The 17,271-nt window shown below is 42.1% G+C and overlaps 1 protein-coding gene across 1 annotated transcript; it reads left to right on the forward strand.

Moving 5' to 3' along the window:
- Positions 1–13,934: 13,934 nt before the first annotated feature.
- LOC123050345 (putative disease resistance protein At1g50180) lies at positions 13,935–16,130 on the forward strand. Its single transcript, XM_044473156.1, has 2 exons — positions 13,935–15,544; positions 15,668–16,130. The coding sequence occupies exons 1-2, from the start codon at positions 13,981–13,983 to the stop codon at positions 15,997–15,999; spliced, it is 1,896 nt and encodes a 631-aa protein (XP_044329091.1). The 5' UTR covers positions 13,935–13,980; the 3' UTR covers positions 16,000–16,130.
- Positions 16,131–17,271: the final 1,141 nt, after the last annotated feature.

Here is a 17,271-nt window from a genome sequence, read left to right on the forward strand (position 1 = left end):
TGAAATCGACGATGTAGTCCCTTGCGTATTCACGGTGCTCTGCGCAGACTGCAAGAAGCCCTCGTACATGAAGTAGGGGTCAGCGACACAGATATAAGGTATCTGCTCAATCCCGATGATGTAGTTCATGTACAAGGCAAAAAGGTGGAGAAACATAAAATCCAGCTTTTTCAAGTGAAACATGTCGAAGATGTAATCGAATCGAAGGAAGAACTTCTCCGCGGGGAATGTGTGGACATACAACCTTTGCCGCGGCACGTTAACCACGTAGAGTGGGTATCCTGAATTTTCCGAGGCGATTAGGCTTTTCTCTCTCCGCAGCACATCATCATGAAGTCTCCATAGATCACCGTGTATGGCCTCTACCGCTGCCTTAGGTAGGATTGGTTCACCGGGGATATGGTATTTCGCCGCACCGGAGATAGGTATACGGTCTTGAACCCGAGGCTGCGGAGGCGGCTGGATCATAGCAACAGCTTTATTGTTGCCTTTTCTCGCTCTCTTCCTATGCTTCTTTGGTACTGGAAGGTCGTCTATAATACGTTCAGCCTCCGGAGGCGGCAATTCAGGCACCGACTCATGACGCTCAAACCCTGAGTACTCATACTGCTGAGCCATCAATCCTCCGTCATCATAGGCGCCAGCATTGAGATAATGTAGAGTGTCATCGTCATCCTCATCCTCATCTATGGCATTGATATCATGCATTGCTTCTTCGACGGCAGCAACGTCATCAGCGACTAATGGAGCCTCTTCCTCACCCCGTCCACTATCACCCGGCACGATAGGAGACACTAATTGGGTAGGTGGGGTGTTGATGTTCATACCTTGCTGAGGCTGCGTGGTCGTGGGTGTGCTCCCGGCCGCCTCCAGACGAAGCAGACTCTTTGGCCACAACAAGACCCACCTCTTGCAATCGCCAAGCCACCGCGGGGTCTCATCGTCATCTCCCCCTAGTTGTACCGGAGGAGCCAAATCTCGTGGCCCGGTTTGACACTGGCCACGGAAACCTTGAAGACATCAGGGGGAATCGGCTAGCTGTGGAACAATTGTTCCTTTGGCCCAGGAGCGCCCTGGTGGGTTGTGCCCACCTCGGGTGCCCCGCGGACCGCCTCTTTGCTCTATAAATACCCCAATATTCCAAAAATACTATGGGAGTCGACGAAAATCAATTCCAGCCGCCGTAGAATCCAGAACCACCAGATCCAATCTAGACACCATCACTGAGGGGTTCACCACTTCCATTGGTGCCTCTCCGATGATACATGAGTAGTTCTTTGTAGACCTTTGAAAGATCGAGGATGTCACCTAGAGGGGGGGGGGTGAATCGGTGCTTTAAAATAATTACGGTTTAGGCTCGAACAAATGCGGAATAAACCTAACGGTTAATTTGTCAAGCACAAAACCTACAACAACTAGGCTCACCTATGTGCACCAACAACTTATGCTAAGCAAGATAAACAACAAAGTCATAGCAAGACATATGACAAGAAACAACTAGGCCCATCGAAGCAACTAATGCTAAGGAGGAAAATGAGAGGAAGAACAAGAAGAGAACACAAAGAACTCCAAGATCTAGATCCAAAGGGTTCCCCTCATATAGAGGAGAAAGTGATTGGTGGAGCCAGCGGTACTACCGGTGGCCGCAGTGGTACTGCCGCTTGGCCCAGCGGTACTAGGGGCGGTGGTAGCCGCGGTACTACTGCACACGAGCGGTACTACCGCTCCTACTGCTGCTACTACTGCCGCTGAACCCGACATGAGAAAACCACGTCTTGAGTCGAGGCGGTACCAGCGTGGAACCGGAGCTGTACTACTGCTTATGGCCATGGGCGGTACTACCGCTATGGGACATCGGTACTACGGCTTGTGGCGATACACGGTACTGCCGCTCCGGTCCAGCGGTACTACCGCTGGCGCCAACCTTATGCCATTCCCACGAAAACAAGTACACTCCAAGGAAAACCAGAACTGCCATAACTTCTGCACATGAGCTCCGAATTGAGCAAACTCAAGCTTGTTGGATAGAGGAAGACGAGTAGCATCAAAACAGCGACACTCCATCAGAGAAGAACTGGCATAACCTCCAACATCGAAAACATCATAGAAGATGCATGTGAACTCCGTTTTCGATGAACTCGAGCTTGTCATGAAAATGACCATAAGCTCCAAATCTCACAAGGAGAAGAACCAAACAAGAACCAAAAAAGATGATACAAGGATGCAATGGTTTGAGCTCTCTACGAACGATACAATCAAGCTACTCATCGATAGCCCCCCTTGATAGTGCGGCAATCGATCCTATAACCCGGTCTCCCACAACTACCATGAGACCGGTAAAATAGAAAACCTATCAAGGGCAAACCTTTGCCTTGCGCATAGTCCACTTGAGCTGGATGACGATCTTGACTCCCTCAAGCTGGACCACCTTTCTTGATTGCGTTGGCTCGGTGAAGACTAGTGGATGCTCCCCCATACTCCACTATGGGTGAGCCACTCTTCGGCACATCTTCACAAGTCCATTGTCACCACAATGGACGGCAAGCTTCAAGCACTTGATCTCTTCATGATGCTCCGCTTGAACTTGCACACCGCAAACTTGATGACGACCACCACTTGATGTCATCCTCCATGGGTTGTATAATATCTTCCTCTTGACGCCAGCCCATGGAAACATACCTAACCCCACAAAGAACTCTCACGTAGACCATGGGTTAGTACACAAAGTGCAATGGACAATGCTTACCATACCATGGGATCACTTGATCCCTCGGTACATCTTGTGCGCTTTGTGTGTTGAATCTTTCCAACTCTCTTCATTTGGATGATGTCTTGAAGGTAGACATGAATGATCACACAATCTTCTTCTTCAAGACATGCCTGCAATAAGCTCAACACTCACAAGACCGATCTTTGGATAATTCCTTAATAGCACCTTGGTCAACTCATAAACTCCTTGAAACCAACACATGGACTTCAAGAAAAGCCTATGGACAAATCCTTCAAATATAACTCAATGCAACCATTAGTCCATAGAGATTGTCATCAATTACCAAAACCAAACATGGGGGCACCGCATGTTCTTTCAATCTCCCCCATTTTGGTAATTGATGACAATCACTTTCAAGTGAGTTTATATAAGGAATTATGCATCACCATGCAATGCAACAACCAATAATGCATGCGTATGAGATGCAAATGCTTAGGAACAAAACCAAAGCAAGGAGAAAACTCTGAAGACTTCTCCACAAAACTCTCTGAAACTTCTCCCCCATTGGCATCGATTGCCAAAATGGGCGAAAAGCAAGGAGACCAATATAAAAGGTGTTCCTCCAAACGTTGTGTATTTCTCCACAAGAGAGTGGAATGCAATACACATATCCAACGGTAAATACTTGAGGAATACAAACTATATTGAGGCCCAAAGATTGCAAAAGAATGACATTCCACAAAGACATAACAAAGAGAGAAACAAGCAATCAAGCTATCAAAAGATACCAATTGAAGCAAGCTATCAAAAGATACCAATTGAACCAACTAGACCAATGATCCTACGAGCCACAAGAATAAAAGATATTATGATAGAACCTCACGACAAATGCAAGAGAGCAAAGAATTGTTCTAAAGACACTAGTGAAGCTCCCCATGATTTGTGCACTCCTTCGAATATTTGCATTAGGATACCAAGTGTACAAAATAGGATCATAGCTCCCCCAAAATCAATATAAACTCACAAAAAGTGTACGTGAGCATATAGGAAACAAAGCCTAGCACTTGCAACAAACACATGGTTGAGCAACATGAAAAGAGGCAACTTAAGAATGGGCTCAACCAAAAAGATGTGTGTGAGTCAAGGCAATGCACTTGAGAAGACTAATGTACGGATGAGCATCAAGCATCAATAAAGTCTTGAAAGAAAGAGGCACATGGTGCAAGGCCTATCATTCCCACGCACAACTAGCAAATGGGTTCACAAGCTTACTAATAAGCAAATGGAGAACCTATGCTTGTGACAACCCGTGGTGAAGATAGACGATGAGAGGCTCATCAAGAAGAGGGATACCAATTAAGATGGCAAAAGCCTCGTAAAGATAAGACAGAGGAAAAAAATCTTCACCACACAAGAGTGCATCAAGATGCAACGATAGAGGACACACACTCAAGGCAAATGCTTTCACGGAGCCAGCAAAGAAATAACATAAGAAGACAAGGTGGACGTGAAAGAAAGATATCAACTAGAGATGTAATTTCTCTCAAGTGTATAAGGTTCTAGGTAGACGAAATCATGATGATATATATCTACAAAGAAGGATGTACACCTGAAATAGTTACAACACGAAGGAACAAGATATGCACAAGGAAGTCATAAATATACCAATAAGATATTTGCTTGAAAGCATAGCACTTGGCTAGATATGGTCTTATTGTATATAAATGAAGTCCAATCACACATCCATCAAAGACATCACAACTAGCAACAAGAGATCATCGTTGGGATGCTTTGAGAAAGGAAACAAGTATCACAAGATATGAAATGAATATCATGTCAAGATGCAACCTACACAAGGTTGAATGCAAGAGAGGAAAGCATGAATAGATACTTGTTACCGAGATATCATTGGAAGGATGTAGTAGATACCAATTAAAGGTAGCTGGTAGATCATTGATCATCCTAGCTTGACTCCAATAAGCACATGGTGACACCACCTTCCTTGTGAGTGTGCCGAGCGACCAATGCATCTCCAATTGTTCCTAGAACAACAACACAAACAAAATGGTACCCAAACTCATTGGGACCAAGAGTTAGAGAACCAACAATACATAGGACAAACTCCACATAAATATGTGCATATAGATATGTAAATGAAATCCATGCACATCTCGTCCAATTTGAGACTTGGTGGAGTTTCCCCTATATATTGGGTCAAAGAAAGAAAGCATGCCAAGGAAACTACATGAAGTTAATATGCATGCTTAGGACTTTCAAGAATCGAGACCAAACGACAAAGAAATACCAAGCGAAGAAAATATACCAAATGAATAAAACATCTCTTGGAGGATATCAATTGAAATATACATCAAGGAATGAGATATCTAGTGATACATGCAAAAAGAAAGATGTCAAACTCCCAAAAGAGAGGATGGTTCCAAACAAACCAAGCCCTCTACAAAGTTTCATGATGGCACAAAGTACCAAAAAGAAACGGCTTGCCTTCCACAAACACACACTTGATAAGGTCACAAGATGAGTATTTCATAGAAAATAGGATAGCTCCCCCAAGACTAGTGCATTAGAGAGAATTTGCATTTGAATACATAATGCACAAGGTGGGATCACAACTTTCTCTATATCTAGAAAACACTAGACAAGGTCAATAAATTAACAAGATCCACAAGTGGTATGGAAAACAATGGGAGTTGACACAGACCTAGGCAAGAGATAAGGCAAATAAGAGCAAAGGCCAATGTAAAGATGATCAATAATTTCTACCACACATAAGTGAGTACCAATTGTCATAAGACAAGAAGTATTTGGAAATAATTCCCGTTGGTAGATAGCAAGGATATCCAACATCATCTTCACACCAAACACAAGCAAATTGCAACTTGTAGAGCTAACATGCCACCTAGGAATAATATAATTAATAATATCAACTCTAAGTGACAATATCTCAAATGTACACATTTTCTAGGCTTGTAATATGCACATAGCATATTACTCCCCCATAATGTGATACCAAAGAAAACTTAACAAGAGGCAATAAGAGGATCCAACGAGAGATAGTCAATGGGCTTTTAGAATTTGAATTTCTCATGAGAGATATACCACCTAGCAACTAGATAATCTTGTAATATCAATACTAGATGGTATTCCTCATGTATACACATTTATAGGATTGTGAGGTGCACAAAGCACATCACTCCCCCAAAATGGGATGTTCCATTAATCTCTCACACGAGCCAACTAGGATACAAACAAGAAGCAAAAAGGTTCAACGCACGACACACACATACATGATGTGAAAACCAAAACACACATACTTGATTGCTCAAGATAAGCATTGGAAGCAGAACATATACAAACACATGCAAGGAACAAAACCAAAACATGCATAGGGGCAAGTAACTTTCAATGTAACCAATTAAAGTACAAGTTACCGCAAGGAGGCACATTGGATATAAGATAGAAACTTGATAATCCAATTGACATGGCTTGAGACAATAGGAATGATGAAGTCCCCTTAATTCTTCATAATGTAGCCAAGTCTCCAATGCCCTCCAACAACACCTATTGATCAAATTTGAGCTTGGTGGTCCCCAACCAAGTTGGTCCTAAGAGGTTAGTCACAATAGGCTTGGCTACCCAAATGGTTCTTTTCTTGACACCACTTTGAGTACCAACAAACTTGGCAAACACATTGCCAACCTTATCCTTCCCATGAGAATAGATATCATCAATAATAATTGGGTTGGATAAGTTACCACTAGTGCATGAAGAAGCGACGTGACCTTTCTCACGACATAAGTAGCAACGTCTACTCTTCACTTTCTTGTCACTTGATTTCTCAATAAGAGAAGCATTAACTTGAGTCTTCTTGGGAAGTGGCCTTTCTTCAACTTGAGGTTGAGCATGAGATTGAACTTGTGGCCTCTTCCCTTGTTGCTTGACACTAATGGCCGCCTTCTTCAATGGGCAAGATCTAACATGATTCCCTTCAATTTTGCACTTGAAGCAAATAATCTTGGCCGAATTCTTGACTTGTTCTTGGCCCTTCTTCTTGATTCTCTTGGACTTCTTCTTCTTATTGGAGTTGAATACAAGTCCACCTTTGTCATTGGGGGATTTTTGCACACTCAAGATATTGTTGAGTGTGGATTTCCCTTCATGACTCTTTTCCAAGTCTTTCTTCAAAGAAGTGACTTGGGCCTTGAGCTCTTTGATTTCCTCTACATGGTTAGTCTCAACACAAGTACTAGAGGAAGTATAAGCTTCATCGTTAGAGCAACAAGGCAAGGAAAGCAAATCATCACAAGATGTACCAACATTGTGAGTAGATGAATTACAAGGACTAGCACATGGCAATATACTATTTTGACTAGAAGTAGTGCTAGTATCCACATGAGGCTCACTAGATGTTACCTTAGCAATCATGGCCTCATGAGCTATCTTTAGCACATTATGGGATACTAGAAGATCATCATGAGAGCTTGAGAGCTTTTCATGACTTTCTTCCAATTTCCAGGTTGAGCCCGTAGCTCAACATTCTCCTTCAAAATGGACGCTTCACAAGTAATAGAGTTAGTAGCACAAGCATCATCATTTACAACAATAGGAGAGGACAACCTGGCAAGCTCTTTTAAATAAGAAGCTTCAAGTTGGGCATGAGACTCGGTGAGTTTGATGAGCTCACCCTTGATGACCCTTGAGCCATTTTCGAGGTGCTCAAAATCCTCAAGGAGTCTAGCATGAGAAACTTCAAGCTTAGCATTTTTAGTTTCAAAATCATTGGCAACCATTAGTCCATAGAGATTGTCGTCAATTTCCAAAACCAAACATGGGGGCACCGCATGTTCTTTCAACCTTCGGGTCCGTAGTTAGTAGCTATATGGCTTCCTCTCTCTCGCTGAATTCTCAATACAATGGTCTCTTGGAGACCCATATGATGTAACTCTTTTTGCGCTGTGTTTGTTGGGATCGGATGGACTTTCATTTTATGATCAGATCTATCTTTTTGTATCCATGAAAGTTATCTGAGTTTGTTTGATCTCTTATATGCATGATTTCTTATAGCCTCGTGTTTCTTATCTGATATTTGGGTTTTGTTTGGCCAACTTGATCTATTGATGTTGCAATGGGAAGAGGTGCTTTGTAGTGGGTTCGATCTTACGGTGCTTGATCCCAGTGACAGAAGGGGAACCGACATGTATATATCGTTGCTACGAAGGATAAAACGATGGGTTCTATCTCTACATAGATAGATCCTGTCTACATCATGTCACCGTTCTTATCGCATTACTCCGTTTCTCCATGAACTTAATACACTAGATGTATGGTGGATAGCAGTCGATGTGTGGAGTAATAGTAGTAGATGCAGGCAAGAGTCGGTCTACTAATCTTGGACATGATTCCTATATAATGATCATTGCTGGATATCGTCATGATTATTTGAAGTTCTATCAATTGCCCAACAGTAATTTGTTTACCCACCGTTTCCTATTTTTCTCGAGAGAAGCCACTATTGAAACCTACGGCCCCCGGGTCTCTTTCTCGTATTATTTTCCTTTGCGTTCTACTTTTCATTTGCTTTTATTTTCAGATCTATTAAACCACTGCATTTTATTCTTATTTATTTTATTTGGCGTTCGATCTATCAATCTACTATAATTTTATTCACGTTCGTTTGCCAATTTCTGGCGCCGTTGCCCGAAAGGGATTGACAACCCCTTTAACATGTCGGGTTGCGAGTAGTTGTTATTTGTGTGGAGGGGATGATTACGTTGTGTTGCTTGGTTCTCCTACTGGTTCGGTAACCTTGGTTTCATCACTGAGGGAAATACCTAGCGTCGCTGTGCTGCATCATCCCTTCCTCTTTGGGGAAATACCGACGTAGCTTCAAGCCACATCAGAAGGAATTTCAGGCGCCGTTGCCGGGGAGGATCTTCAACATATACCAGGTTCCTAATCACAAATCTCACCTCCTTGCAATTTACATTATTTTTCATTTGCCTCTCGTTTTCCTCTCCCCCACTTCACAAAAATTTGTCGTGTTATTCGCCTTCTTTTCCGTTCGCCCTTTTTTTGCCAGATCTTTTTTTGAGTGCAATCTTGTTGCGTAGTCATCATGACTCAAGAGAACACCAAGTTGTGTGATTTCTAAAATACCAACAACAATGATTTTATTGGCACTCCGATTGCTCCTCCCGCCACTAGTGCGGAGTCTTGTGATATTAATACTGCTTTGCTGAATCTTGTTATGAAAGATCAATTTTCCGGTACTCCTAATGAGGATGTCGCGTCCCATCTTAATACCTTCGTGGAATTATGCGATATGCAAAAGAAAAAAATGAGGACAATGATGTTGTGAAGATGAAACTATTTCCGTTTTCTTGGCGTGATTCTGCAAAAAATTGGTTTTCTTCTTTGCCTCGCAATAGTATCGATTCTTAGAATAAGTGCAAGGATGCTTTTATCACTAAGTATTTTCCACCCGTGAAAATTATTTTCCTTAGAACACAGATCATGAATTTCAAGCAAGTTGAACATGAGAATGTTGCACAATCTTGGAAAAGGATGAAAATGATGCTAAGGAACTGCCTAACTCATGGGTTAAATCTTTGGATGATCATACAAATTTTTTATGCGGGATTGAATTTTCTTTCTCGTAATCTTTTAGATTCCGCCGCGGGTGATACTTTTATGGAAATTACTTTGGGTGAAGCCACCAAACTGCTTGATAATATTATGGCAAATTATTCACAATGGCATACCGAAAGGGATCCTACTAGTAAAAAAGTTAATTCGGTTGAAGAAATTTCTTCTTTGAGTGAAAAAGTTGATGCTCTTATGAAATTGGTTGCTAGTAAAAGTGCTCCTATTGATTTTAATGATATGCCTTTGTTTACTTTGATTGAGCAAAATAGTGATGCCATAGATGTGAATTTTATCTCGCGAAATAATTTCAATAATAATGCTTATAGAGGTAATTTTAATCCTAGGCCTTTTCCTAGTAATTCCTCTAATAATTATGCTAATTCCTATGGAAATCAATATTATAATAATAATAGGAACACCTCTGATCTTGAGAATAATATTAAAGAATTTATCAACACGCAAAAAGTTTTCAACACTTCCATAGAAGAAAAGTCGAATAAGATTGATTATTTGTCTAGAAGTGTTGATAGAAATTCTCATGATGTGGAAAATCTCAAGATGAATTTTTTTGTGCCTAAGGTTGATGAATCAATTGAAGCTCTTTATATTTCTATGGATAAAAGTAAGAAAAGAACTACTATGCTTAGAGCTAAAAGAGAATTTTTAGAAAAAACGTTTTCTAGTGATTACTTTCGCAAAAGTGATGAAGATCTTAAAATGATTGGTGTTTATTCTATTGATTCCTTGTTTAGTAAAGTTAAGATTGATGAAAAAGGGACTGGAGAAGAGTCAACTTTAGTTAGAAGGCGTCCCGATAATTTGGAGGGTGAAAATCTTGTTGAGAAAATTGATAAAAGTGGGTTTGAAGATGTCAAGACTTTAACTAGTGATGTGCCCACTCTTTTGGATTACAAAGACTTTAATTATGATAGTTGTTCTTTGATTGATTGTATTTCTTTGTTGCAATACATGATAAATTCACCCCATGCTTATGAACAAAATAAAGCTTTTACTAAACATATTGTTGATGCTATGATGAAAACTTTTGAAGAAAAATTGGAATTAGAAGTATCAATGTCTAGAAAATTACATGATGAATGGGAAACTACTATCCAAGTCAAGATTAAAAATTATGAGTGTTTTGCTTTGTGTGACTTGGGTGCTACTGTTTCTACAATTCCGAAATCTTTATGTGATGTGCTTGGTCTTACCAATCTTGAACTCTTTAAATTTGCACTTGGCGGATTCTACTATTAAAAAGCCTATGGGAAGAATTAATGATGTCCTTATTCTTGCAAATAGGAATTATGTGCCCATAGATTTTATTGTTCTTAATATTGATTGCAATCCGTCTTGTCCAATTATTCTTGGTAGACCATTTTAACGCACTATCGGTGTCGTGATTGATATGAAATAGACAACATTAAGTTCCAATTTCCTTTGAGGAAGGGTATGGAACACTTCCCTAGAACAAGAATTAGGCCACCATATGAATCAATCACGAGGGCATCTTATGGATCTCGAAACAAAAATGACAAAACTTAGGTCCTTGCTTTATGCCTAGCTAAGGGCGTAAAACTATAGCGCTTGTTGGGAGGCAACCCAATGAATAAAATTTATTTTTGCTGTTTGCTTTCTGTTCTTGAGTTTTTGCACAATTATGCTACTGTTATGTTTGTGTTTTTTGTGTTTTAGTTACTGTGTGTGCCAAGTAAAGCCTTTAGGATCTTCTTGGGTGATAGTTGTTTGATCTTGCTGAAAAACAGAAACTTTTGTGGTCACGAAGACAATTCTAATATTTTACCAGAGTGTGATAAAAAAATACAGACACATTTGATGTCCACCATGCATCATTTTGGTGTTTCCTGGTGGATTTCTAGCTAAGTTAATATTTCGACAAAGCATCACTGGAAGTGCCTGCAACAAACTGTTGTCTTTTCATCTTTAGTGCTCTCAAATTTGCTTGATGCAAATTCAGTGCTTGTACTTTGCCGACCCGTCAACATATTGTCCTCACAAACTTCCAAACTTCTGTGCGACAAATTATATGACAGATATAAATAGTAACTGAATTCATTTTATTTACTGTAACATATTTGTCTCTACATCACCCATCAACATTCCACAAAATAAAGAGCATAGGAAATACACATATATTTACAATCCAGAGTTCATAAAATACATTCTGCAATATGGCACCAGAACTATTAATATTTACAATCCATAGTTTATGTTGTTGTGTCAAGCCTTTTTTGTTGGTCTGATTCTTTGTGGAGGTGAAATCTTTCATCGACAACATGGTGACGATATAGTGATTCGACGGCATGCACTTCTAGGGGATCATCCCTGGCCCAAGTACGTTCATCGATCAAGGCTTCCCATCTCTTTGGATGGGCGACTCAAAACGCTTTCAAAAACCATTATTAATAATGTTTGTGCGGGTGAAAGAGTGACAATATCGTTTCTCCAGTCTAATTGCAGCCTCTTTACCGAAGTCTTTGGAGTATTTCTTCGAGCAGAGACTGACACTGTGAAGAAGGTGTTTTCAAGAGATTTCATTGTAATTCTTAGTCATAGGAGTTATTTTGTATTTTCTTAGATCTTAGGTTTAAATCAGTGTAACTGTAATTTTTATGAGTATGAATAAAGTTACAGGTATTTCTAAAGAAAACGGACAAACAATTTGCACAAATCTTATAGCAATTAATCGTGTGGTCGAAGACTTAAATGTAGGTTTTTGTTTTACAGGTCCTGCAAAAAATTTACAGGATAGCTGATTTTACGAATCTGTTCGTGACGGGAAAAACGCCATCGCCCACTAAATTGACGCTTTTTATTCCGAATGGCAAAGGGGTCTGCTAGATATGCTCTTAGAGCCCACGGCCGAGGAGGGCGTCCTCCCGTGCCGGCGGTCGTATTCCTCCGTCTCGTGATGGAGGAGCCTTGTCGGCAGCTGGAGGCCTTGGTTGGTCCACTTCCTGGCCGCGCGCTTCCTCGCGCTGTCCGCACGGACACACTGCTCGCGCTCGGGGTCGTCGCCCCTGCCGGAGCTGTGGCCGGAGCTCTACCGACCCACATGGCGGCTGGGGCGGAACTGGGCTCACCGGCGGCATGAAATGCGACGGAGGGAGTGGGGAATCGCGGTGAAACGCGGCGGCGGGCGGCGGCGAGGAGATAGGGTTTCGACCTGTCCCGCAAACCCGTAGTTATACGGCTTCGAGGGTAAGTTTTGCGGGCCGTGGTAAAAAAATTACGGGCCGGACGAGTATACGGGTTCTGTTCTAACTAGAAAATGGGTCCGAGCCCGTATACTCATCGAAATTATGCGGGTTGGCGCGTTATACGGGGTCTGCTAGAGATGCTCTTACCCGCTGCCGAATCTCTCGAAGAATGCGACTGCGTCGTGCCCATGCTCGGCCGGAGAGGCAGAGATCGGCGGCTCCACGGGAACCGCGACATCGGCCCGTCGAGCGCCGCCTCTCTCTCCTCTTGCCACGCCATTCCCAGGCCCCGGTGAGGCCGCCCAGCCTCACGGCTGCCAGGCCAGACGCCAAGATTGATCTAAGAGGAGGCAGCGCAGAGAGAAGAGAGGATGGTCGGAGTGGATGCAGTCCAAGAGGGGAGATGGGACAGGACGCAATTCGTAGAGCATGTATCCGCCACGGGGCTCCGTGGGTCGCCGGTGGGGTTGCAGGTGGTATGGTACAGCTGAAGTGCGAGTGCGGTCGCCCTCCTACAGTGGTGCATGTCTGTTTGGCCATCGACATCGTGCCATCACCTCGTCGGCACTCGGCAGTGTGCCGGAGACGAAGCTTTTCTCAGGAGGAAATGCGGCACGGTGGATCTGTCCGCCCAACCCGTCACGCCCGTGATCTGAAGATGGCCTCGGTAGGCCGGCCGGGCGCTGACGGTACACGAGAAGGTCATTCTGTCCTACTGTCAAACATGCTTCAACGTTTTCCACTAGTTTTATACCAGATAAATATCCATGAAATTCAGGCTTATTTGTCCTATTGGTTACTTGTCCTATTGTTCCAGATCGAGCTAGAATCACAGTAATGGGTTCTTTTCTTCAAGTACATGGTACCAACCTTTTATGCTCACGAACATTGTTTCCTTGCATTTGTAATAGAAAAATGGGTATAGGGTAGACTAAATAAGCACATAGCCTCTTTTATTCAACAATCTGACGGGGACAATGACGCAGAAACGTGTTACTTCACGTCCTGCATTTTATATTTCTTGATGACATGCAGTGTTGGTGACCCGCTCTTTTCATAAAATAGAGTGACCAATCACCGTAATTGCGGCCTCTCCAATAATCCAATTCATTGTTACTTTCAGTAGCTATTGACCTTCATTAGAGGAGACCTCAAGCTGACAGGGACAACAATGCAGAAGCGTGTTACTCCATGTCCTGCATTATGTATTTCTTGATGACACGCAGTGTTGCTGACCCACCCTTTTCTTAAATAGAGTGATCAACCACCCCAGCCGCGTTCAATAATAGTCCAATCCATTAATACTTCCATAGTTTCATTAGCTCCTGGCCGTCATTAGGGGAGACCTCGAGCCTGCTCCGTCTCAAGGAGAGCCAAACCAGAGCCATGGCAGAATCTGCAGTTTCTGCTGTGGTGGGAAGAATTGGTAATCTGGTCGTCAGGGAGTCATCGCTACTTTGTTCAGTCACCGGTGAAGTGGAGTTCTTGAAGGAGGAGCTAGAGAGGCTGCAGGGCTTTCTGAAAGACGCCGACAAGAAGATGAGGTCTGGCAACGCGAGCATGGCTGTCTGCGTCAGGCAGCTCAGAGATGCATCATATGAAGCCGAGAACATTATTGAAGCTGCAGAGTACGTGAAGATGCGAAGCAGGCTGAAGAAGGGTTTTATGGGTGCCATCTCAAGGTATGCTCGTTTGCCGAGAAAGTTTGTTGCCCTTCATAAGGTTGATGTTCAAATTCCTGGTGTAAGGCGTAAAATCAGTGCAATTGAGAATAGCATGTTTAATTTAAATATTGCCAACCTCAGCATCGATGAGTCAGAGGATATTGAGGATAATGTGCTTATCCCGCAGAATTTTGTAGATGATGTTGTTGTTGGTTTTGAGGATGAGTGCAAAGAAATAGTGGAAAAGCTAGTTGACCAAAAGAATGAAAAACTTAGTGTTGTCTCATTGGTAGCCATGGGTGGAGCAGGAAAGACTACACTCGCTAGAAAAGTGTACAATTCACCTAGAGTTAAAGAATACTTTAATGAATTTGCTTGGGTGACTGTATCCCAAAAGTTCAAGGGCATTGATCTACTAAATGATATTCTGAAACAAATAACGGGGGCCAGTTATGAATTAAGCAAGGCAACTGATCAAATCCAGGAGAATGAGATCGGGAAGAAGATCCATGACTTTCTATTACAAAGAAGATACTTGTTGGTTCTTGATGATGTGTGGGAGGCAGACACTTGGGAGCAAATAAATAGAGCAGCTAAAGTCTTTCCAGATACAAATAATGGCAGTAGAGTACTGTTAACCACACGGAAAAAAGATGTTGCGCATCATATTGAAATGCCAACTTATGTTTGTGATGTAAAACTCATGGATGAAGAGAAATCTTGGGAGCTTTTTAAAAGCAAAGCTTTACCATCATACAGAACGTACATGATATGTAATCCTGATAAGTTTGAAGAAATAGGGAGAAAACTTGCAAGGAAGTGTGCTGGCCTGCCACTTGCACTTGCAGTTCTTGGGGGGTATCTATCGAAGAATCTAAATGTAGAGGCATGGTCAGATTTACTTTTGGGTTGGACATCCATAGAAGAAGTAGAGGTGGTTGGACACATACTAGCTCGGAGTTATAATGACTTGTCAAATAAGAGGCGCAAGTCATGTTTCCTCTATGTTGCTTCCTTCCCGGAGGATTATCCTATAACTGTGGCAGATCTGATTGAACTTTGGATAGCTGAATGCTTCATTCCACATATAGGAAGGCATACAATGGAAGAAATGGCACAGAGGTATGTTACCGATTTGGCTCAAAGAAACTTGGTGCAATTTGAGTTTGGAGTAGCAGCCAATTGTATGTCAATCCAAACAATAAGGATTCATGATGTTCTACGTGATTGGTGTATAGAAGAAGCAAGAAGAGATGGTTTTCTCCATATCATTGATAAAACTACAGGTCAGGCTGCCTTTTCTCCTCCCTTTTTTGAGATGTTCCTCCCCTCTACATATTTACTAATTTTTTGACAATCTCAATATTTGGCCTTTTGCTTAACCATGTATGCCGCTCAAACAATTGTAGGCCAAGCTGGTGCATCATCTTCTGATACCATGACGTCCTATCGTTCTTGTTTTCATAATTTCCATGATGATCGGATTCTCCAGTCAACACCTAATCTCCGAACATGGATTGGTTTTGGACTTTCAGAAGTGTTCCTTCCGAAGCTAAGGTTCCTGAGAGTTCTTTACATAGAAAATTCAAGCCTCAAGAATTTGATGTTAATTCCTGGGTGCATTCACCTAAGATACCTTAGGTTGAGAAATTGTCACACTGTTACACTTCCTTCTTCTATTGGACAACTCCTTTCCTTGCAAACTGTAGATCTGAGGGGCACATCTCTTGGCAGAAGTTAGCTATGCCCCTCCCCACTCGCCTTCTATTCTTTGGTGTTTTAGTTTGAGTCCTTTTTGCTTTCAGAAAGCAAGGTGTTTTGTATTTACAACGACAAAAGAGCTTCTGTTTAGAGTAAATTGGAGTTTCCCTCTGTCCCTGCCATGTTTGTTTGGAAAACAGATAATACCCCGCACGTTGCTGCGGGAATTTGTAGTTATGTATTGAAGGACGATTTATCAGCGAGAAATAGTAAAATCTATGAAAGGAAATATAAAATATGGTTATTGAACCTTTGAATGATACTAAAAGTAAGATAAATTAATATATTGCATAGTATCTCCAAATTTGCATAAATTACAATGCATCACCAACATGAAGACACGTAACATATATTTCAATGCGATTTAATAATTCGAGATAATATAATTTTGTTGTTTATTAAAGTGATATTAAAGTGCATCAGAGCAAGAAACAAATAAATTTCATATTGACTAGCAAGCCTTACAATCTTAATGCGGCAGGAATTAGCTTGCATTCTCCACCTTGATCCACTTACTAAGCAAAAAATAACCAGGGTATACAAAATGTGATGGTTCCGGAGTACACGTATATATAGTCCATTTTACTACATCTTATTTAATCTACCAGCAAGCATAGACCAATTAAACTGAAGGACAATGAGAATAGGCCATACCTGAGCCTCTCGGAGAGGAAAAAGAACTTTTAGGCTAGGATTGTTATAGCACTAAAAGAACAATCTAGTAGTGATACAGGACAAAGCTTCGTTCTAAAAGAGGCTTATCTACCACACACAAATCTGAGCGTCAAATCAATATTCAAAAAATAAAAAAAACATATCTGAGGAGATTGAGACCAAGGGGCTATTCGGCAGTCAACTGCTCCCTGAAATTCAAGGATCTGCAGAGCACCTGTTCCCCCGCTCCGTACTTTTTACCTTCAGCTCCGCCAACTCCAGGAGCGAGAGCGTGGAGTCGGAGGGATGCCGAACAGGCCTCAAGGAGAGCACTCACCTCTGGCGCGGATGACGTTGGACCAGGATTGCGGTGGTGGCACGTGCTGTCGTCCGGTCGACGGCCAGGCTCCGAGCCGGCAGCAGTGCGGGTGTCCCGCTGCGATGACCCGTGAAGGCTTGGACGGTGGCGCTGCAGTATGGAGAGAGAGAGGGGGAAGATGAGAAGAATTGATGGAGATCGGAAGTGCTGTTTTGCTCCCCCTAGAGATTGATTTTTGAAGGAATCGGTGGAAATTTTATTGGTTTAGGGAGATGAATC

This window comes from Triticum aestivum, chromosome 2D (genome assembly GCF_018294505.1).
Source record: "Triticum aestivum cultivar Chinese Spring chromosome 2D, IWGSC CS RefSeq v2.1, whole genome shotgun sequence".
NCBI classification, from domain to species: domain Eukaryota; kingdom Viridiplantae; phylum Streptophyta; class Magnoliopsida; order Poales; family Poaceae; genus Triticum; species Triticum aestivum.